Source organism: Oncorhynchus clarkii, chromosome 23 (genome assembly GCF_045791955.1).
Source record: "Oncorhynchus clarkii lewisi isolate Uvic-CL-2024 chromosome 23, UVic_Ocla_1.0, whole genome shotgun sequence".
Lineage (NCBI taxonomy): Eukaryota > Metazoa > Chordata > Actinopteri > Salmoniformes > Salmonidae > Oncorhynchus > Oncorhynchus clarkii.
In genome coordinates this window covers 1,354,190-1,378,684 of record NC_092169.1, presented here as the reverse complement: position 1 = coordinate 1,378,684, position 24,495 = coordinate 1,354,190, and the positions used below count along the sequence as shown (strand labels likewise).

The 24,495-nt window shown below is 43.0% G+C and overlaps 1 protein-coding gene across 1 annotated transcript in view; it reads right to left on the bottom strand.

The window, feature by feature from the left end:
- Positions 1-24,131, bottom strand: part of LOC139381629 (prominin-1-A-like) — a 28,230-nt gene extending 4,099 nt beyond the window's left edge. Inside the window, exons 1-17 of the mRNA XM_071125294.1 lie at positions 23,857-24,131; positions 18,145-18,209; positions 13,201-13,406; positions 9,508-9,628; positions 7,642-7,705; positions 5,544-5,633; positions 5,181-5,377; positions 4,281-4,355; positions 3,955-4,018; positions 3,583-3,739; positions 3,342-3,494; positions 3,112-3,235; positions 2,944-3,032; positions 989-1,073; positions 612-755; positions 368-436; positions 119-211 (exon numbers count right to left, since the gene is read on the bottom strand). Of these exons, the coding sequence (XP_070981395.1) occupies positions 119-211; positions 368-436; positions 612-755; positions 989-1,073; positions 2,944-3,032; positions 3,112-3,235; positions 3,342-3,494; positions 3,583-3,739; positions 3,955-4,018; positions 4,281-4,355; positions 5,181-5,377; positions 5,544-5,633; positions 7,642-7,705; positions 9,508-9,628; positions 13,201-13,406; positions 18,145-18,209; positions 23,857-24,100 (2,040 nt within the window). The 5' untranslated portion in view covers positions 24,101-24,131. The remainder of the gene's footprint in view (positions 1-118; positions 212-367; positions 437-611; positions 756-988; positions 1,074-2,943; positions 3,033-3,111; positions 3,236-3,341; positions 3,495-3,582; positions 3,740-3,954; positions 4,019-4,280; positions 4,356-5,180; positions 5,378-5,543; positions 5,634-7,641; positions 7,706-9,507; positions 9,629-13,200; positions 13,407-18,144; positions 18,210-23,856) is intronic.
- Between the last annotated feature and the right edge of the window lie 364 nt (positions 24,132-24,495).

The following is a 24,495-nucleotide window of genomic DNA, read 5'->3' as shown; positions in this document are numbered from 1 at the left end:
ATAGTCGTCGATAATCCAGACACTCAGACAGCTGTATATTTAGTACAAACACACACATGTGACATTTGCTGAAGTTGTCCAGAGCAGAAACAGATAGCACCAGGCCAGTCAGACGTACCAGTTGTGGGATGATGGTAGTGACAATGCCTGACTGGATCCCTCTCAGGCCTTCAGCCTCCTGTGTCAGCTGATATTGAACACCTGTATTAATCTGTTGAGAGACGTGCATCACATTACTGTCTTTATACAAACATCTAAATGACTAGTGCACACACTGATGTTCACATCGTATCATTGAGGGAAGAGCCTGAGAGTGCTCAGAGGGAGGGAATATGTTTGTAACAATGTTACATGTTTTATTACTCACTTGAACAGTAGCAAGTTGGTCTAACATGCCTGCTATTTCTGTCAGATTAATGCTGGAAATAACGTTGATCTGAAACAGATATAGAAATAGTTATGATAAGTCTTTGTAACCATACTGAGGTGACGCTGCATGTTGTCCTGATATACACTCCAATTGAACACGTTCCAAACTATTAGAGGCCAAAGGTCACACATAAATGCACAAGCACATCTACATGTACTGTACATACACACACACTTTGTACCTGCTGTGTGACAGAGCTTATGTCAACATCATGGACCATGTCAGAGAAGCTGTTTAGCTGTTTGCGTGTCTCAGGTGTGAGCAGGGTGATGGTAGGCAGTTTGATCTCATTACTGTCAAAGTGTTGCCGAATCTCTTCTTTGTACTGGGAGGCGAGAGGTGGACTCATAATTAAAAGGAGTAGCGGAAACATTGTGCTAGTATAGCAGATGGTTTGTAATATGGACGTTTACACCACTTTGGAAGTGGAAACATAAGACATGATTTGGGAATTAATCACCCATATAAAGTGATTCCCAGTAATCATCAGTAGACAGTGTATGGTGATAGAAAAAGTAAAAACCACAAAGAGTAGAAACCGTAGCGTGACAGTCTTACTTTGGACACGTTGAGTAGATCATTGAGGTCTATGAGCTCATACAGGTGGAGGGTTGTCCATAGAGGCCTGTTCTGTTCACATTCACTACAAACACACGCACAACAATACATCCTTACTAGTGATGTGGAGGTTGACTAATAACCCGCAGCCCCAGCGGTTATATCCGTGGTGTGGCGGGTTTGGGGTCATGAAATATTGTGTGGATGAAGGGCGGGTGGGTTAAATGAAGAGAAAATAATACCTTAAATATCCATAAATGTATCATTCACCTTGTGCAATAGGCTACATTGACGTTTTTCTTTCAATATTTTAGGCCATCTGGCATTAGTGCATAATGCCTAAGCTTTAGGACCTAGCCAACACGCCAACCGCCAACATGCCAAATGCTTTTGGAAACGGGCAGAAAAAGTTCATGTTCAAGTCGATCATGGAGGCAAAAAAGGAGTTGAAAATAAAGAGAAGGGAGTGCCAGATAACTAATGTTTGGGAAGTGGAAAAAGAGAATGATAGCAGATAGATAGATGTGTGATGATTGTGAGGCGCGATACAAATTCGACAGTCACAAGACGGGGACTTCAAATAGGCCGATGGCACATCAAAGGAACTGTAGCCTACTGTTCAGATGGGTTAAATGGAAACTGAATTCTGGACACCAACTGTAGGTTTATAACCTCTCATATAGCCTTAATATGAACTCTTGCAGAATTAAGCCTTTCTTGCAGTAAAATTGTACACCAAATGTAGGCAGAATTTTGACTCGTGTACAGGAGTGGGGAAATATGATTTATTTATTTCAGCATCCTGAGAGAATGCGAATGCGCAGTTAGATACCTACCATTTGTAGGTGCAATCTTTATCAACCACATAAAATATGCATCCAAGCCCAAAATGAAATCTTATCAGAAACAGATTGGGTCATTTTCACAGCCGGTCAAACTTATGTCTTTTGGAAATTTTGCACAGAAAAACTTTCTAGTTTTTTGTTGTTGAGTTATTGCATTTTCTACCCGGTCCCTAAACATCTTTGCTCCGCGAAAGAATCAGAGATGATAGAAAACACTTTACCGATGTCAACTATATTGAAGCATTCATTCTATCGATTTCTTACATTATTCTGGTGAGCAAGTGTTTATTTAGTCTTCGAGGGCAACATATAATGACAGAAGTAAAGCTGCATTTATCTAATTTTACACAACAGTGGAGGCTGCTTAGGGGAGGACAGCTAATAATAATGGCCGGAATGGAGTGAATGGGTTTGATACCATTCCAATGATTCCATTATTATGAGCCGTCCTCCCCTCAGCAGCCTCCACTGATGGACAAGTTGACTAACAAATAGCCTACCAAAATGTCGGAAATTATAAGCAGAAACATATTTAAATCAGGCCCAAAAAATCCTGAACCCTGTTAAAAAAAAATGTCTGCCGTCTCTGACTGTAGCCTACAGCGCATTTTCTATGTTATCGGATTAGGGTGCGGGCCTCAGATTTTCACTTCATCGCATATTGTCAGGCGGTTGCGAGTGGGTTATTAGCCCGAGTGGCGCAGCGGTCTAAAACACTGCACCTCAGTGCTTGAGGCGTCACTACAGGCACCCTGGTTCGAATCCAGGCTGTATATCACAACCGGACGTGATTGGGAGTCCCATAGGGCGGCGCACAATTGACCCAGCGTCGTCTAGGTTTGGCCAGTGTAGGCCATCATTGTAAATAAGAATTTGTTCTTAACTGACTTGCCTAGTTAAATAAAGGTGAAAAATTAAAATTATTGCGGGTGGGTGCCAGTGAACAAACAGCTGACCTGTGTACCATTAATCCTTACATTGCATAAGAGCAGAAGAAAAACAAAGTTACATTTAGCAAGCACTCTTATCCAGAGTGACTTATAATAATACTTTAGAAAACCAGAAAGAATATCTTTAATTTACATAACCCTTTATAAAGTTGCTACATACTTGTATACTTCAATGAAAGACAGGTTGCTCTTCAGGCCCAGTATCTCTCTTAAATGGAATCTAGGTATCAGGCCCGGAGTGTCAACAAACTGTGGAGAGGGAAGACACAATCAATCAATCAGTGAGTCAATTCATTAATCGTGCATGTATGAGAGTGTGTGTTCTTACCTGTAGTAGCTGTCCACTGCGCCAGGGCTGGCAGACCAGTGTGTAGACATTCCCTCCCAGTATAAACAGTATAAACACCACCAGCATGAAGAGCCAGGAGAACAGGAAACTTAGCCCTGCACCCCTACACACACAGACAAATACGTTGAGATAATTATTTTACCAAATGTCCCTTATGCCCATCCTCATACCCACCCACACACGCAAACAGACATAGTGACAGTACTTACGCCATTAGGAAGGTTCCTGCGCAGTCGGCGGTGCTGGATCGTTCTGTCGGGTCGTCTTGAGGGCTCAGTCCCACCAGACCCAAAAACAGACCCAGAAGGTTACACACTACGACCAGGAGAACGACACAGCTCAGGATAATACCCACACCCCACCTATAGAGAGACAAAAACAGAGGGATAATTACCTTATCTGTTCAGCCCTGTCAGTGTGTGCGCGTGCCTATGTGTGTGTACTCATTACCTGATCATCTCTACCCACTCTGCCTGTGGTGAGTACATGTCGATGTATCTCTGAGCCTCTCCCAGTGTGTGTGAGATGTTGCTGAGGGCAGAGACAGGGATGTATCCCTTCACCGAAGAGATCCGTCTCTTGATGACTTCAAGCTGCTGCTTCACATCTGAAGGAGAAGGATGAATAATATCTCTAGACACTGATCCAAGGTCAGTTTTAAAGGTATTTAGGTTAAAGCATAAGATGTGGCTATAAGGCTAGTAGACATCAGACTCTTGTTAGTGTCACTGTGAATAATAATGACCGATAACAGCAAGTAGTTTAACTGAACTAGTCCTAATCCTATAACAGTTAGTAGTGACCGTGAAGGTAAATACTCACTCTGTACCATGTCCCTGGTGTCGTTGGTCACTCTCTGGGGAATACTGGCAAATAAGTATTCTCCCTGAAACACACATGGTCAGAAACGTCCTCTGTAACTACTGCAGAAATGACGCATAGAAGTCAATGGATGAAAAATGTTGGAACAAGAGTGGATCTCAATTCCTCCCACACAAACAGGAACATGCTGTGGAATGTCAGTTACACTTCACTAATCCATTTTGACTGCTCTCTCTCTCTCTCATATATATTACACACACAAGCATATATATATATATATATATGGGGGGGTATTTAGTGTGCCTATTTAATCCAGACAGAATTACCTCTTTCACTTTTGAGTTGAGATTAGCCTTGGTGACGTCATCAACAACCCACTGCAGCTCATTCAGACTGGGGATCTATGGAACATACACAAACACACACATAAACTTGAGGTTACAAACAGCTCATGACTTCTCTGCAGTGTGTCATTCTTATTCTTTGGCAGCAGGGTGCAGCAAAACCAGAACCATCCACTCAGATGACAAATTCCCGTTTTTACTTTGGCACGTATTGCCTTCCTTATGCTTGTTATAAAAGTAGAACAGTGATAGGGGGTGAACAGTAGAACAGTGATAGGGGGTGAATGAAATACTGCTTTGTTTTCCACAATTATATCAGAGTAACATACACCATGTTTGTTCTCCGTCCTACTGGTTTGTTCTCGATAAGGAACTTATCTTGTGTTCCTCATACTGTGTGTGGGCCTGTGTGTGTATATATATATATATTATGAACTGTAATTTTCCTGAAACCCAAGCCTCTATTTGTGGTAGCTTGTTTGAGAAAGGGGGAAGAGGAGGGGAGAGGGTTAACCCACAAACAGACTCAGCGTGCGTCAGCAACAGTAGAGTGGGAGGAGGAGGAACACCCTGAGATCTGATGTCATAAGACAACAGCGTGAACCATTTCCACATAACTAATTTGCCTGTGTCATATCCACCCCATTAACTTCTGCTGCAAGACCAGCACACATCGTCCAAAAGGCCTGAATCGTTCCTCATCAAGGACAAACCAGTAAGATGAAAATACACACCAGTGTGTACAGGGGGATAACTGAGATATCAGAGCTACCGAGGAATTTGCATTCGGTGGTGGAAAGATGAGAAGGAGGGAAGAAAAAAGGGAGGAGAGGAGAGCAAAGAGAAAAGAGAGGAGAGGCGACGCAACACGATTGCACTCACAGTGATAGTGGTATCAAATGTTAGTTTCTCTAGCTCTGACTGATAGGCAGAACAACCATGACAGTCAGGGTCTCTCAGTGTGCTGTTGATGCGGTCTCTGACAGAGGAAACATTCGCCTGGACCACAGTCACATCAGACTGGAGCTGGGTTAGAGTAGAGTTCAACCCCACCAGCAGGACACTGGTACGGTTCACCACTAGGATACAGATGCAACATACACAGAGATTAAAATGTCAGAAGATGTTTGACTTTCGAAAGCTCTTTATTAATAAACCATTCATGTAGAGAATTCAAATGAAACTATTTCAGCAGAGGATAACACACACACAAACAAACATCACACACACAGGATGGAGTTGTACCTTTGGCTATATCTCTGACAGACTTCAAGGCAGGGTTCAGGGGGCCCTCTAGACTTCTCTGGATCTCTCTGCCCAGCAGAGGACCTATGTCTAGGGGAGAGACGAGAGAGAAAAGGTAGAGATGTATGTAATTGTTGACCAGTGTTTCTCAAATGGTGGATGGCAGTCTCTTCTGGGTCAAGACAATGGTCAACATAATTGTTTCAGTGCGTTTCTACTTTGCAGAACTTTTGCACACATTATGTGAATATCTAGAACTTGGAACTAGATTCAGCTGTGGGAGAATTTTTTCTTGAGCCGATGATCGGGGGGCCGGAACATAATTACAAATCATTTGTAGACTGCAAATTGACCACAAGAAGCCCAAACATATAATATTTATCAAACCTTGCTTGCATGTGTACAGTCATGGCCAAAAGTTTTGAGAATGACACAAGTATACATTTCACAAAGTCTGCTGCCTCAGTTTGTATGATGGCAATTTGCATATACTCCAGAATGTTATGAAGAGTGATCAGATGAATTACAATTAATTGCAAAGTCCCTCTTTGCCATGCAAATGAACTGAATCCCCAAAAAACCTTTCCACTTCATTTCAGCCCTGCCACAAAAGGACCAGCTGACATCATGTCAGTGATTCTCTCGTTAACACAGGTGTGAGTGTTGACGAGGACAAGGCTGGAGATCACTCTGTCATGCTGATTGAGTTCGAATAACAGACTGGAAGCTTCAAAAGGAGGGTGGTGATTGGAATCATTGTTCTTCCTCTGTAAACTATGGTTACCTGCAAGGAAACACATGTCATCATCATTGCTTTGCACAAAAAGGGCTTCCCAGGCAAGGATATTGCTGCCAGTAAGATTGCACCTAATTCAACCATTTATCGGATCATCAAGAACTTCAAGGAGAGCGGTTCAATTGTTGTGAAGAAGGCTTCAGGGCGCCCAAGAAAGTCCAGCAAGCACCAGGACCGTCTCCTAAAGTTGATTCAGCTGCGGGATTGGGGCACCACCAGTACAGAGCTTGCTCAGGAATGGCAGCAGGCAGAGTGCATCTGCACGCACAGTGAGGCGAAGACTTTTGGAGGATGGCCTGATGTCAAGAAGGGCAGCAAAGAAGCCACTTCTCTTCAGGAAAAACATCAGGGACAGACTGATATTCTGCAAAAGGTACAGGGATTGGACTGCTGAGGACTGGGGAAAAGTCATTTTCTCTGATGAATCGCCTTTCCGATTGTTTGGGGCATCCGGAAAAAAGCTTGTCCGGAGAAGACAAGGTGAGCGCTACAATCAGTCCTGTGTCATGCCAACTCTAAAGCATCCTGAGACCATTTATTCATGTGTGGGGTTGCTTCTCAGCCGAGGGAGTGGGCTCACTCACAATTTTGCCTAAGAACACAGCCATGAATAAAAGAATGGTACCAACACATCCTCTGAGAGCAACTTCTCCCAACCATCCAGGAACAGTTTGGTGATGAACAATGCCTTTTCCAGCATGATGGAGCTCCTTGCCATAAGGCAAAAGTGATAACTAAGTGGCTCGGGGAACAAAACATTGATATTTTGGGTCCATAGCCAGGAAACTCCCCAATACCTTAATCCCATTGAGAGCTTGTGGTCAATCCTCAAGAGGAGGGTGGACAAACAAAACCCCACAAATTCTGACAAACTCCAAGCATTGATTGTGCAAGAATGGGCTGCCATCAGTCAGGATGTGGCCCAGAAGTTAATTGACACCATGCCAGGGTGGATTGCAGAGGTCTTGAAAAAGAAGGGTCAACACTGCAAATATTGACTCTTCGCATCAACTTCATGTAATTGTCAATAAAAGCTTTTGAAACTTATGAAATGCTTGTAATTATACTTCAGTATTCCATAGTAACATCTGACAAAAATACCTAAAGACACTGAAGCAGCAAACTTTGTGAAAATTAATATTTGTGTAATTCTCAAAACTTTTGGCCACGACTATATACAATCATGTCTCTCTATGATGCTTGGGAATACTTCAGAACAGATTTCCAAATTTAAAATCACTTGGAGCTGGGTTTTTTGCCTATTCGTGAACCCTGTTCTCAAAGCTCAGGTACAGTACTTACCATTGAGGCTTCTGGTAACCTCATCCACTGTCTTATTGCCCTCTATCAGCACACTGTCAATTTGCTGATGAGACACAGGAGACAAACACACTTAGACACAGGAGAGATGACATAAACTTGCAAGACTCCCTCAAACACATTTAAAACACACTGAAACTATGCACAGAAACATCAAAGCCACTACCGATTTACCACACAACCCTGCCCGACCATTACCTTATCTCCCTCCCCCTTTTTCCTCTCTCCATCCTCTCTTCCCCTTTCTCTGAGTCTCTCCGATTCAGAGGGGTTGGGTTAAATGCGGAAGACACATTTCAGTTGAATGTATTCAGTTGTAGAACTGACTAAGTATCCCCCTTTCCCTTTTCCTCTCTATCCTCCCTGCCTTTCTCACCCAACTCCTCTCTCCCTCTGTTGTATCAGATGCAAGTGATCACCTTTATTTAACTAGGCAAGTCAGTTAAGAACAAATTCTTATTTACAATGACGGCCTAGGAACAGTGGGTTAACTACCTTGTTCAGGGGCAGAATGACAGATTTTTACCTTGTCAGCTCGGGGATTCGTTCTAGCAACCTTTCGGTTACTGGCCCAATGCCCTAACCACTAGGCTACCTGCCGCGCAATATGTGTGTGTGTATATGTGTGTGTGTGTGTGTGTGTGTGTGTGTGTGTGTGTGTGTGTGTGTGTGTGTGTGTGTGTAGCTATTCTCTAGGGGGAGATTTATGGTAGGTGGAGTGGTTTATGTACTAACTCTGAATAGAAGCTTTAGGTGAGTAACTGATCTATAGGTGGTTGTGTGTCAACAGAAGATAAGTGACATGCCATCCAAGTAATTTATTACAGGATACTTAACAGAAGAGAATATGGAATGTTTTTAATAAATGTGTGTACCCATTCAAAAATATCCAGTTGCTACTTTTAGCTATATCTATTGTTTTATAAACCAAAAAAATAAACTGGTCTTACTTCTACTTCATTTATTATTTTGGTTTTCCCTTCTGAAAATAATAGGAACGTTCTCTCTCACACACACTGTTGGGGATGAATCAGAATTAGTTGGGTAACATAGATAAGATGTTTTATTTTCATAATATGCTTGTGAGTTACTTGTCATTTAGAATGTATATTGTTGTACTATTGTGGTGGCCGTTTACAGTTATCTGTTCTCTGTCAGGGTTCAGTTACTTGGGCCACAGAGAGGGGAGGGGTCAGGCTTGTCGTCATGTGTAAACTTATATTTTAAACCATGTGAAGGGATGATTGAGGGGGAACCAATTATCTCTTGGCTCCACAATGTCTGTGTGCCAGTCAGTCCCTACTTTTCCCATACTTTTCCCATCGGGGAGAGGAGGATGGCAGTGTCTGGAACCATTCTATGTTCCCTCTGAGGTTGCCCTTATCTTGACTTAGAGGCTCACTCTCCTCTCCGTGAGCTTGTCCAGGATGGATTGTATTTGGGATGGGAGTGTCTAAAATGACAATTGATATATACCATTGGGTGAGGTAATGTCTTGGTACCAGAGCTTCGTTTAGGAGACCAAACTGAACGATAATTTATAGCCAATGCTGTCTGGCTATGGGATACTCCTCTCTGAAGTAAAGTCTTTCTTTGTGTAAGTTCCTAAGACGTGTGGTTTGTCATGTCGACTAGGGGGGTGGATCTTTGCTATAAAAGATCTCAGTTGCCATTATGTTGACCACTCTCAACTTTTCATTAGAGATACTGAAATGTTGAAAGTCAAAATGCTATTGCAAAAGCTTAATTATTATTAAAGGTGAAGATTAAGCATAACTCTGACTGGTGTGTGATTTGCTCTCTCATCATTTGGTAATTAAGGAAATTTCCACGACAACACACACTTACCTTAGGGACAGAGGTGAGGTAGGTTTGAAGGTTGTCCAGGTTATTGTTGAGTTCTACAGAGCTGTCCTCAACACTCACTTTCAGTAACTGGTTAGTGAAGAACATGCAGATGTTCCCTGCACTACACACACACACACACACATAAGCACACGCACACAAACACATGCACGCACACAAACACACAGAAAAGTTAGTTTGTTTCACTTCATATCCAAATACACTCCCCTCTACATATATTTGGACAGTGAAGCTAAAAATTATTATTTGGCTCTATACTCCAGCATTTTGGATTTCAGATAAAATGTTTAACATTAAGCAACAATACAGAATGTACCTTTTATTTGTGAGTATTTTCATACATAACTGTTTTGCCGTTTAGAAATGAAAGCACTTCATGTATCTAGTTCTCCCATGTGAAGAAGTTTGGACAAATTTACTTATAGGATATTAAAGTAGTCAAAAGTTTCGTATTTGGTCCCATATTCCTTGCACGCAACAACTACATCAAACTTCTGACTCTACAAACTCATTGATTGAATGCATTTGTAGTTTGTTTTGGGTTATGTTTTGCCCAATAGTATCTGAATGGTGAATGATGACTGGAGTCATTTTCTTTCTAATTGAGTGGATAAGATGTTTGTAAATGAATCATGATAATGCCATAATTAAGAAAAAACATTAATGAGTGAGAGAGCTACAGAGGCTACAACAAAACATGCTAACCTCACCCCATTACCAATAACATGGGAGGTTTGGATTTTTGGAGGATATGAGCTTTGTTCCTCTGTAACCTTATCACTGATCAATATTCACGATCCATCCATGACTATCCATAATCAGGGTAGCATCCACAAGAATGTAGAACACATGAACCTTCTATTCTTACTTACAATAAAAGTGACTCTAAAATGGCACACAAGACATCGAAAACTCAACCAAAACAAGCCACAAAGGAATCCAATAACTGTGTAGAGTCATAAGCTTGGTTTAGTCATTGTGTGCAAAGAATGTAGGACCAAATACAAAACTGTTCCCTACGTTACACAATAATTGAATTTGTCAAAATACTTAGGATTTCTTCAAATGGGGGGGTCTAGATACATAAAGTGCTTTCATTTTTAAATGGTAAAACAGATACATATGAAAATACCCTAAAAATACCCTGCCTTATACAGTACCAGTCAAAAAGTAATAATCTTTATTTTGACTATTTTCTACATTGTAGAATAATAGTGAAGACATCAAAACTATGAAATAACACATATGGAATTAACCAATATTAACCATTAACCAAAAAAGTGTTAAACAAATCAAAAATTATTTTTGATTCTTCAAAGTAGCCACCCTTTGCCTTGATGACAGCTTTGCACACTCTTTGCATTCTCTCAACCAGCTTCACCTGGAATGCTTTTCCAACAGTCTTGAAGGAGTTCCCACATTTGCTGTGCACTTGTTGGCTGCTTTTCCTTCACTCTGCGGTCCAACTCATCCCAAACCATCTCAATTGGGTTGAGGTTGGGAGATTGTGTAGGCCAGGTCATCTAATGCAGCACTCCATCACTCTCCTTCTTGGTCAAATAGCCCTTACACAGTCTGGAGGTGTAAGGGCTATTCATCTTAAGAAAGCTAGGTGGAACAACCACATATTACAGTCATAGTAAGTAAAATGTTCCTCAATAATGTAGCTATGATGGTGATATTAGTTTATGATGGCAATACTGGTATACTGGTGATCAAGCTGGTGTATGGTGGTCCAGCATGGTCTAGCTCAGGGATGGGCAACTTTGATGTGGGTAGGGGCCACAGAAAATCTGAACTCATCATGAGGGACTGCAGTGGCTTGCGGGTCTGCTTACACACATGTACAGTGGGGCAAAAACGTATTTATTCAGCCACCAATTGTGCAAGTTCTCCCACTTAAAAAGATGAGAGAGGCCTGCAATTTTCATCATAGGTACACTTCAACTATGACATACAAAATGAGAAAAAAAATCCAGAAAATCACATTGTAGGATTTTTTATACATTTATTTGCAAATTATGGTGGAAAATAAGTATTTGGTCAATAACAAAAGTTTATCTCAATACTTTGTTATATACCCTATAGTTGGCAATAACAGAGGTCAAACGTTTTCTGTAATTCTTCACAAGGTTTTCACACACTGTTGCTGGTATTTTGGCCCATTCCTCCATGCAGATCTCCTCTAGAGCAGTGATGTTTTGGGGCTGTTGCTGGGCAACACGGACTTTCAACTCCCTCCAAAGATTTTCTATGGGGTTGAGATCTGGAGACTGGCTAGGCCACTCCAGGACCTTGAAATGCTTCTTACGAAGCCACTCCTTCTTTGCCCGGGCGGTGTGTTTGGGATCATTGTCATGCTGAAAGGCCCAGCCACGTTTCATCTTCAATGCTCTTGCTGATGGAAAGAGGTTTTCACTCAAAATCTCACAATACATGGCCCCATTCATTCTTTCCTTTACACGGATCAGTCGTCCTGGTACCTTTGCAGAAAAACAGCCCCAAAGCATGATGTTTCCAACCCCATGCTTCACAGTAGGTATGGTGTTCTTTGGATGCAACTCAGCATTCTTTGTCCTCCAAACACGACGAGTTGAGTTTTTACCAAAAAGTTCTATTTTGGTTTCATCTGACCATATGACATTCTCCCAATCTTCTTCTGGATCATCCAAATGCTCTCTAGCAAACTTCAGACGGGCCTGGACATGTACTGGCTTAAGCAGGGGGACACGTCTGGCACTGCAGGATTTGAGTCCCTGGTGGCGTAGTGTGTTACTGATGGTAGGCTTTGTTACTTTGGTCCCAGCTCTCTGCAGGTCATTCACTAGGTTCCCCCTTGTGGTTCTGGGATTTTTTCTCACCGTTCTTGTGATCATTTTGACCCCACGGGGTGAGATATTGCGTGGAGCCCCAGATCGAGGGAGATTATCACTGGTCTTGTATGTCTTCCATTTCCTAATAATTGCTCCCACAGTTGATTTCTTCAAACCAAGCTGCTTACCTATTGCAGAATCAGTCTTTCCAGCCTGGTGCAGGTCTACAATTTTGTTTCTGGTGTCCTTTGACAGCTCTTTGGTCTTGGCCATAGTGGAGTTTGGAGTGTGACTGTTTGAGGTTGTGGACAGGCATCTTTTATACTGATAACAAGTTCAAACAGGTGCCATTAATACAGGTAATGAGTGGAGGACAGAGGAGCCTCTTAAAGAAGAAGTTACAGGTCTGTGAGAGCCAGAAATCTTGCTTGTTTGTAAGTGACCAAATACTTATTTTCCACCATAATTTGCAAATAAATTCATTAAAAATCCTACAATGTGATTTTCTGGATTTTCTTTTCTCATTTTGTCTGTCATAGTTGAAGTGTACCTATGATGAAAATTACAGGCCTCTCTCATCTTTTTAAGTGGGAGAACTTGCACAATTGGTGGCTGACTAAATACTTTTTTGCCCCACTGTATACCCACACATGCAGTCAGAGCCGGCCCTAGCATTTTGGGGGCCCTAGGTGATATTTTGGTCACCAGCAAAACACTGCGAAGGCTGGTCAACATGAAAACACAGTGAATGAGCCATGAAAGCACAACGAAGGCACTTCGAAAACACAGCGAAGGCTGATCACCAGCAAAACCACCACTTATGCTGGTCTATGCTGTTTTTTTCAGGGTGGCACACACTTACAGTATGACTAGTGTTGTGAGTAGTGTAGCCCAGTATAATCCTCTCCTGTGACAGTGGACAGCTTTAGTCTGTTCCTGGTACATGTGTCCTCCACAGTGTCCACAGCAGCGACAGCAGGCCAGGCAGAACCCCACCAGGGGCATAAGGATAATGTACACGATCCCTATAGCAGCACACACTAGGAAACCAACTTCATAGAGAAGGATCTGAGGAGATTCATACATACACACACATACACACACACACATACACACACACAGGTTAACACACAGAGATACACACACATACACACAATTAGTAGGGTGCCTTACATAAAGCTCTCCCAGGTTACTGCATAAAGGGTAACTTAGGAGGGAGTGTCTGTGGCTAGTACACAGAGCTTAACTTAACACACACACACACTGTAAAAAAAAAATTGTCCTGCTCCTCTCTTCTCTACCTAACTTCCCCTCAAGGTCCAATCAGTTTCTCTTAAGTCCCGTTAGTTTGGCTGCTCGGGCTACCTAAGATATCCCTCACCCATTATAGCCCTTCCATTCCCAACCAATCAGAGAACTTGGAAATGCGCATCTGGACACTGCAGCCGCCCAGGTCAGAGTGTTATCGTTGTCCGAAGGGAGAAGACGCATGTTTCTGAGGATTTTTTATTGTCGACAGTAACAGGAATGTTGTGGGTGCATCGAAATGTAAGTTGCAGGGGTGTTCTAATTGTGGTTTTTACATGCTGTATAATAATAGGTCATTACCACTAATTACTTTATGTTACTTTGATAAGTTTCAGACATATGATCTACTGTGTGGCTGTTAGTATTATTTAATGTTAGAGTTGCCAATGCTGCTTTGCGTATTGTTTATTGCATGTAGTATTATTCTGTACTGCCATAAGTGTTATTATTGCATTGGTTGCACAAGTACTTTTGCAGAAGTGGTCTAATTGTTGTATTGGTAAGCATATTCTTTTGCATGCACATGCTAACACAGCATTTTCCATAGTGGCCTTTATTAAGGTGTTTTATTGAGCTGCCATGGGCAAGCTTCTCGAGTCATCCCAGACCGTTCTTGGAGCTTCCTCATGCACAGAGTAATTTACAACCCTGTGGTGCCAGGCCAGATCAGGTGTCAGCTTGGCAGATTCTCATACAAGGCTGAAGAGAGAGAGTGCCATAAATCTGGACTCTGTAAATCCAAGTAATTTGTTTCTCTCTCTCTCCAAGAGGTGAATGTTTAAATGTATATTGATGCTGTGTTTATAGCCCTTTATAGACATGTAAGGGTAATGCCATTTGCCATTTATTCATGTACATGTGTGTATATTGCATAGTTATAAACATGACCTAATACTGTTTACATATCTTTGTCTTATAGAACCACAACAATAACATTCCAAGTCCTTCGGGTTACTAAAATCATATAAACATCCTCAAATGGAAACAGCTGTGTCTGTGTGTGTGTGGTGGTGACTATCAAGAGTACAGTGATGGACCTCAACATCATGTTCTAACCGGACAGCACTATACATTGGTACCCCAGGTAATCTTAGGTTTTATTACATACAGTCGGGAGGAACTACTGGATATAAGAGCATCGTCAACTCACCATCATTACGACCAGGAATACGACTTTCCCGAAGCGGATCCTGTGTTTTTCCCACCACCCAGGACAATGGATCGGATCCCAGACGGCGAACCAAAACAACGACGCCGTAAAAGGGGCAGACGAAGCGGTCTTCTGGTCAGGCTCCGGAGACGGGCACATCGCGCACCGCTCCCGAGCATACTACTCGCCAATGTCCAGTCTCTTGACAACAAGGTTGATGAAATCCGAGCACGGGTAGCATTCCAGAGAGACATAAGAGACTGTAACGTTCTTTGCTTCACGGAAACATAGCTCACTCGAGACACGCTATCGGAGGGTACAGCCAGCAGGTTTCTTCACGCATCGCGCCGACAGAAACAAGCATCTTTCTGGTAAGAAGAGGTATGCCTTATGATTAACGAGACGTGGTGTGATCATAACAACATACAGGAACTCAAGTCCTTCTGTTCACCTGACTTAGAATTCCTCACAATCAAATGTCGACTGCATTATCTACCAAGAAAATTCTCTTCAATTATAATCACAGCCGCATATATTCCCCCCCAAGCAGACACATCGATGGCCCTGAACTAACTTTATTTGACTCTATGTAAACTGGAAACCACATATCCTGAGGCTGCATTCATTGTAGCTGGGGATTTTAACAAGGCTAATCTGAAAACAAGACTCCCTAAATTTTATCAGCATATTGATTGTGCTACCAGGGCTGGTAAAACCCTGGATCATTGTTATTCTAACTTCCCCGACGCATATAAGGCCCTCCCCCGCCCTCCTTTCGGAAAAGCTGACCACGACTCCATTTTGTTGCTCCCTGCCTATAGACAGAGACTAAAACAGGAATCTCCCACACTCAGGTCTGTTCAACGCTGTCCGACCAATCAGCTTCAAGATTGCTTCGATCACGTGGATTGGGATATGTTCCGCATTGCGTCAAACAACAACATTGATGAATAAGCTGATTCGGTGAGCGAGTTTATTAGCAAGTGCGTCGGCCATGTCGTACCCACAGCAGCTATTAAAACATTCCCAAACCAGAAGCCGTGGATTTATGGCAGCATTCGCGCGAAGCTGAAAGCGTGAACCACTGCTTTTAACCAGGGCAAGGTGACCTGAAACATGACCGAATACAAACAGTGCTATTCCCTCCACAAGGCAATCAAACAAGCTAAGCGTCAGTATAGAGACAAAGTAGAGTCGCAATTCAACGGCTCAGAGAGAGGTATGAGGCAGGGTCTACAGTCAATTACAGATTACAAAAAGAAAACCAGCCCCGTCGCGGACCAGGATGTCTTGCTCCCAGACAGACTAAACAACTTCTTTGCTCGCTTTGAGGACAATACAGTGCCACTGACACAGACCGCTACCAAAACCTGCGTACTCTCCTTCACTGCAGCCGACGTGAGTAAAACATTTAAACGTGTTAACCCTCACAAAGCTGCAGGCCCAGATGGCATCCCCAGCCGCGTCCTCAGAGCATGTGCAGACCAGCTGACTGGTGTGTTTACGGACATATTCAATCAATCCTTATCCCAGTCTGCTGTTCCCACATGCTTCAAGAGGGCCAACATTGTTCCTGTTCTCAAGAATGCTATGGTAACTGAGCTAAACGACTACTGCCCTGTAGCACTCACTTCCGTAATCATGAAGTGCTTTGAGAGACTAGTCAAGGACCATATCACCTCCACCCTACCTGACACCCTAGATCCACTCCAATTTTCTTACCGCCCCAATAGGTCCACAGACGACGCAATCGCAACCACACTGCCCTAACCCATCTGGACAAGAGGAATACCTATGTGAGAATGGTGTTCATCGACTACAGCTCAGCATTTAACACCATAGTACCCTCAAAACTCGTCATCAAGCTCGAGACCCTGGGTCTCGACCCCGCCCTGGGTCTCGACCCGCAACTGGGTACTGGACTTCCTGACGGGCCGCCCCCAGGTGGTGAGGGTAGGTAACAATCTCCACCCCGCCGATCCTCAACACTGGGACCCCACAAGGGTGCATTCTGAGCCCTCTCCTGTACTCCCTGTTCAACCACGACTGCGTGGCCATGCACGCCTCCAACTCAATCATCAAGTTTGCAGACAACACTACAGTGGTAGGCTTGATTACCAACAATGACGAGACGGCCTACAGGGAGGAGGTGAGGGCCCTCGGAGTGTGGTGTCAGGAAAAGAACCTCACACTCAACGTCAACAAAACAAAGGAGATGTTCGTGGACTTCAGGAAACAGCAGAGGGAGCACCCCCCTATCCACATCAACGGGACAGTAGTGGAGAGGGTACTAAGTTTTAAGTTCCTCGGCATACACATCACGGACAAACTGAATTGGTCCACCCACACAGACAGCGTGGTGAAAAAGGCACAGCAGCGCCTCTTCAACCTCAGGAGGCTGAAGAAATTCAGCTTGTCACCAAAAGCACTCACAAACTTTACAGATGCACAATCGAGAGCATCCTGTCGGCCTGGTACGGCAACTGCTCTGCCCACAACCATAAGGCTCTCCAGAGGGTAGTGAGGTCTGCACAACGTATCACCGGGGGCAAAATACCTGCCCTCCAGGACACCTAACACCACCCGATGTCACAGCAAGGCCACAAAGATCATCAAGGACAACAACCACCCGAGCCACTGCCTGTTCACCCCGCTATCATCCAGACGGCAAGGTCAGTACAGGTGCATCAAAGCAGGGACCGAGAGACTGCTAAACAGCTTCTATCTCAAGGCTATCAGACTGTTAAACAGCCACCACTAACATTGAGGGGCTGCTGCCAACATACTGACTCAACTCCAGCCACTTTAATATTGGAGAAATGTATGTAAAACATGTATCACTAGCCACTTTAAACAATGCCACTTAATATAATGTTTACATACCCTACATTACTCATCTCATATGTATATACTGTACTCGATACAATCTACTGCATCTTGCCTATGCCGTTCTGTACTATCACTCATTCATATATCTTTATGTACATATTCTTCATCCCTTTACACTTGTGTGTATAAGGTAGTTGTTGTGAAATTGTTGTTAGATTACTCGTTGGTTATTACTGCATTGTCGAAACTAGAAGCACAAGCATTTCGCTACACTCGCATTCACATCTGCTAACCATGTGTATGTGACACATGAAATGTTATTTGATTTGATTTGATTTAGAGGGCAGAACCAAACTAATCAGATATAAGTATATAGCGGGTGAGGGCATTCACAGCCGACCGCTCAGACGGGTGAGGGCATACCAGCCAACCGTTTTTACATGGTCCGTAGTTTCTCTGGATTTAGCGACCAAGTTGACACACACACACACACACATGCACGCATCCATATTTTCTTACCTCTTTGATGGTGTTCTTGTCATTGTATATATTGCCACTTTTCTCCACTAATTTAACCAGCAGATCTAAGAGAGAAGAATGGAGAGGGAGAGAAAGAAAGGAGGAGGATCTGGATGTGTTTGTTTTTTATGACCATGTTTTTCTTTCTGCTTGCATTCTGTATTTATATTTTGATGTGTGTTTTTTCTTTAATTTATGTAATTCAGGGCCCATCTGTAAAATAGACCTTGGTCCCAGTATGACTCCCTGATAAAATAAAAGGTTCAATTAATTTATTTTTTTTAAAACATCAGCCAACATTCAACCAATAATGATTAGATATCACCACAAAAATATATTCAACATATAAACATCATCTGGCTTGTTCATGTGAGAGGATCTGTCAAAGAAACACTGTCAAAGGCTGTATGGAGATCAGGAGTCACATTTTACATCAACCCTTTCGATCTCTCTTTCTCTCGCAGGTAGCCTAGTGGTTAGAGCATTGGGCCAGTAACCGAAAGGTTGCTGGATTGAATCCCAGAGCTGACAAGGTAAAAATCTGCTGTTCTGCCCCTGAGCAAGGCAGCACACCGAAGACGAGGATGTCGATGAAGGTAGTCCCCCTCACTGATTCAGAGGGGTTGGGTTAAATGCGGAGACACATTTCAGTTGAATGCATTCAGTTGTACAACTGACTAGGTATCTCTCTCTTTCCCTTGCCCTCAGTTTCTTCATCACCCTCTCTCCCTCATTCTCTCTGACAACAATGAGATCTCACACCTTCACAATACAATTACTCTCTATCATTATTTAATTTACTTGCAGAAATCAAACCTACTGTTCTTTAGATGTAACCTAGGTTCAGGATCAGGAAACCATTAGTAACCATACCAGGGATGTGAGAACTGAGACTACCACAATGTTCCTACTCCACTGTCTTGTCGAACCCTGCACTTATAGCCGGTTATTATTCACACAACTTCAGCTGGCATTGTGAAGAGAAACTTCAGAGGAGCTCTATCGTCTAGGTGGGAAAGAGGAAATTCCACTTTCTCATAGTCTCTCTCCATTTCTTTATCAATCTCCTGAAAGCAGATACCCAGCTGGCGTGCCATAAGACGTGTTAAAGCCCCAACTGGTACACTGTCATGTACGTTACTTAGTGAACAGAATAGTAATCCACTTCTGAATCCTGATACCCAGGCATTCAGCCATAGAGAGAAAGAGAGGGTGACAGAGAGAGAATAACAGAGAGAGAATGACAGAGAGAGGGAGGAGGGTGTACCCGGCTCCACTAGGGAGCTTAGCCCACTCAGTTTTTGTTTTATGTCCCTATATATAAAAAAAATAGCAAAAAAAGTTCCAAATGATTGACTGACAGGTTGGTGAAAAATCTGTATCTCCCTGCACTGTGTCAGCACAATGGACAGTATCAGCACAATGGACAGAGTGCGCTGCGGTGTGTAGGGGTCTATGGAAAGCCACTGGGGCAGGTTATGTATGATCCCTTTGGGTTTCAATAAAAGCTGTAAAAAACGCTTCATCAGTGGTAGGCTAAGGGAATAAAGTGATACGGCTCCGCCTGTAATATTTGATTTATAAGGGCGGGGTCAAGCTTACCATTGAAGCAGCATCCGTCAACTATGTCTCACACACCACACCACTACATAATTTATTTAGCTTCTTATCCAGCTGTAAAAAGCGTTAGTGTTCTTAGCCTTCGCCTACCAGCTAATCTGCCACTGCCACGATGGGTATCATAAATTGGCTGCGCCAAAGTACCCAAATAAAGCCAATGGAGAGCGATGAGCAGCAGTATTGAACCACCGAGGCCGCTGCCAAGCCCAGCAGCGATGATGTTAGCGAGCTCCAGCTAGCTCCGAGTGCAGAGCCTTCCCTCTCTTCCACAAATGCCGCCAGGATAATGTCTCCACAGCCCCCTCCACCGCCGACTGTTCCTTGGAACAGAGGAGCAAGCCCAGGTTAGCCTAGAATCCTACCATAGCTTAAGGTTTTCTATTTTAAAACGTTCATTTAATAGCAACTGGTTCACATGAGGAGAGTGGCTGGAATTACTCGGTTATTGCAGATGCAACATTTTGTTTCCCACGTCGAAAGTTCTGTGTCCAATGCTAACGCAAACAAGGCCTTCACCCAGGTCGGGTATTCTAACTGGAAGCATGCTATTGATAGTACCAAAGGATTCGCTGGGCACGCATCAAACAAAGAGCTTTTGAAATGCACTGCATTGTGAGTACTGTGATGTCAACACGTGTTAAGACATCACATGTATGTGTTTCGGCGACTGTGGACATTATTGAGTGTCTTGTTTCAAACCAGCGACCACTGAGGGGGTATTGGACGCGATAGAGTCAAGAGGAGAGGGGGGCAGTAGACATTTTCTGTCCATGATGGAATATACTCTCTGAATATACAAGGAACTTGTCATGGATGTTTAGCACCATACCCCACAATGTCACATAAACATCACGCGATTTTCAAAATGAAATCATAGGGCTCATGAGTCACTGATGAAGCTACATGCGAGAACTCATTTTCCATTTTGACAAATGTGTTCCGTCAGCACAGAAGAAGCATGATACACCCGAGAAAAGCTCAACTACGCCAACTGGTATTTGAGGGGGATCTTTCAAGAAGATTTCGGGGAGAATGGAATGACCGATTACTCAGGAAGATCCACAGAGCATCAAGGAGGCAGCAACTGTTCTGAAAAGGTAAGACCAAATCTAGCTGGTTAGTTTTAATACAAATCGTTATGTGGTGTGTAGGGTACTGTCCATGGTGCTGATAGAGCGCAGCTGAGATTTTGCGCCAACCTGTTACTTATTGGTCAAAAGCATTTTAACTTTAATGTTCATTGTAGCGTGATATTAGCAGAATTCAATATAATTCCAACGCAATATCCCAAATGATGCCCCAGGGTATAGCTATACAGATCGTATGTTTAATCAAATAACTAGACATTATATTGGGGTTTTCTTGGTAGCCAATTGGTTTTCGTGGTACATGGAACTGTATATATTGGAAACCTGTTTATGGTAGTCTGGCCATTGCTTACTTGATTACGTGTGTCGAATTTGATTTACAGAAGTGTGTTTTGCCGTATCACAACGTGTTACTGAACTCATGAGCGAGCGGCATTATATTCCATGTTTGAAGCGGGCCATTATAGCCCTATTTATTTGGGAAGACAACTGTGCATGGCTGCATTCCACTGTAGTAGGTTGTAGGCTGTTTTGGTTATTTGAATCTCCATTCGCATTTTGTTTACTGCATTTGTTTACTGTTAATGTAACTAGCCTAAATATAGATTGTGTCATGCCTTTATCGATCTGACATTTTGTTTTACTAGGCCTACTACTACTACTTGGTACCGCTGTTTTGTTCAGTTCGCATTCATTAGTTCGTTCACATTCGCAGTGGTGTCGGTATTCTAAGTCAAACTGCTATTCAGTATTTTTGTTTGCATGCATGAATAACTAGGCTACTACTTTCAGCGTTTCTTTTCCATTATTTTGGTAAGACAGCTATTACAAACAGCCTATCTATCTTGTAGCCTGTCTTCTTTACCAAAACAGCCTTACTTTAGTGTGTACGGCACAAGGCACTGTCCATTGTTCTGATATAGCGCAGCGGAGATTTCGTGACAACCTGACTGTCACTTCAAAAGCACTCCATTATCTTGGAGTCTGGGCATTTGAACTTTAGGTTTATTGTAGTATAGCGTGATATAAGCAGGATTCAATATAATTCCAATGCAAGAACCCCCAAAATGTTGCTCCCACGCCAATTTCAATTGCCCCATGAGTCACTTTATCCTGGACCCAGATATACAGTACCAGTCAAAAGTTTAGTTTGACTATTTTTCTAAATTGTAGAATAACAGTGAAGACATCACAAAACTATGAAATAACACATATGGAATCATGTAGTAACCAAAAAAAGTGTTAAACAAACCAAAATATATTTTAGATTCTTAAAAGTAGCCACCCTTTGCCTTGATGACAGCTTTGCACACTCTTGGCATTCTCTCAACCAGCTTCACCTGGAATGCTTTTCCAACAGTCTTGAAGGAGTTCCCACCTATGCTGAGCACTTGTTGGCTGCTTTTCCTTCACTCTGCGTTCCAACTCATCCCAAACCATCTCAATTGGGTTGAGGTCAGGCGATTGTGGAGGCCAGGTCATCTGAAGCAGCACTCCATCACTCTCTTTCTTGGTCAAATAGCCCTTACACAGCCTGGAGGTGTGTTGGGTCATTGTCCTGTTGAAAAACAAATTATCGTCCCACTAAGCGCAAACCAGATGGGATGGCGTATCGCTGCAGAATGTTGTGGTTACCATGCTGGTTAAGTGTGCTTTGAATTCTAAATAAATCACAGACAGTGTCACCAGCAAAGCACCCCCACACCATCACACCTCCTCCTCCATGCTTCACGGTGGGAACTACACATACGGAGATCATCCGTTCACCTACTCTGCATCTCACAAAGACATGGCGGTTGGAATCAAAAATCTCAAATTTGGACTCATCAGACCAAAGGACAGATTTCTACCAGTCTAATGTCCATTTCTTGTGTTTCTTGGCACACACAAGTCTCTTCTTCTTATTGGCGTCCTTTAGTAGTGGTTTCTTCGCAGCAGTTCAACCATAAAGCCTGATTCATGCAGTGTCCACTGAACAGTTGATGTTGAGATGTGTCTGTTACTTGAACTCTATGAAGCATTTATTTGGGCTGTATGTTCTGAGGCTGGTAACTTTAATGAATATATCCTCTGCAGCAGAGGTAACTCTGGGTCTTCCTTTCCTGTGGCGGTCCTCATGAGAGCCAGTTTCATCATAGCGCTTGGTGGTTTTTGCGACTGCACTTGAAGAAACTTTCAAAGTTCTTGAAATGTTCCGGATTGACTGACCTTCATATCTTAAAATAATGATGGACTGTCATTTCTCTTTGCTTATTTGAGCTGTTCTTGCTATAATATGGACTTGGCCTTTTACCAAATAGGGCTATCTTCTGTAAACCACCCCTTTCTTGTCATAACACAAATACTAGTGTCATTATCCAAACATTAAACCAAAACATGAGCAAACAAGGGTTGCTTCAACAACATCCTCCAATCCTGATTGGATAAAAGCCATGATCAAAAGAGACTATCACTATCCAATCTGTGCATTGCAATCTGCTCAGCAAATCGAGAGCTCTCTGATCTAGGATGAGATTTACCTGAGCAAAGGTCAATGGCTAATTAACACACACTGTGTGTGTGTGTGTGTGCGTGTGTGTGTGCGCGCGTGCGTGTGTCTCTGTGTACCTAAGGGGCCTTCACTGTTGTTTGTCCATCAGAATCACTACTAGCTCTAACAAGGAAGCAGTCACAAATAAACTGAGCCAGCTCTGAAGTAATAGTCATTTAGGATCGGTAACAAAGGTGACAAAGATTCTGGACTACAGTGGAATATTGTCCACTCACTACTTAAAGATGCTCTATGCAGAAACCCTCTGCAAATGGGTGAAAGCCTAGGTATTTATATGGGATTTACATAGTGGCTACACACACCTGGCTAGGTCAGAATGAGCTCAATATGATTAAAGCACTGCTGTAGAAAAGCAGCGTTGTCCGATTATGCTACAGTTTTTTTTTTACTATGGCACCCTATTCCCTTTATATAGTACACTACTTTTGACCACATGGATGCACCGAGACTGACCTTTGGGGAAGGGGTTGGGCTGGACGGTGTGGAGGAAGGACTGGACGACCCCGGACATGAAGCCTGCGTCTGCTCCTGGGATTGACTGGTACTGTGTTTGGATCAGGTTCAAGGGAGAGACTCCCTTAGGACAGGTGGCAGGGAGAGGCAGGGCCAAGCTGGACCCCAGCAACAGAGCCCCGATCCAGGCCAACACCACCCCGGCGCAGCCCCCCAACCTCCAAACACTCCTACATGCTCCCATCACTGCAACTAGAGATAGGGCTGGAAGGTGGGCTAGGGTAAGGCTGGAGAATGTAGAGTGGCACTAGAGTGGCACTATCTCTGTATTGATGGGCCTGCAAACACAAAGCAGAGACACTGGGGTGGGAGTGGAAACACACAAATACGGAGATAAACACAGAAGTAAAGAGAATGTTGTGAAAGGGTGCAGGCCCTGGAAAGTAAATACATACATATTGTAATTGTAAGAAAACTAGCATTGAGGGAAACCATAAATGTGACCACAAGTGAAGCAGGTTTCTAGTTCTGGTGACATGCATTGATATGCGATATCGTGTCTTTCTGTTGCAAAACTATTGTTTTATAAAAATGTAAATTGTTAACCCCATATTAAGGTGTAGGACGTTCATTGTTTAA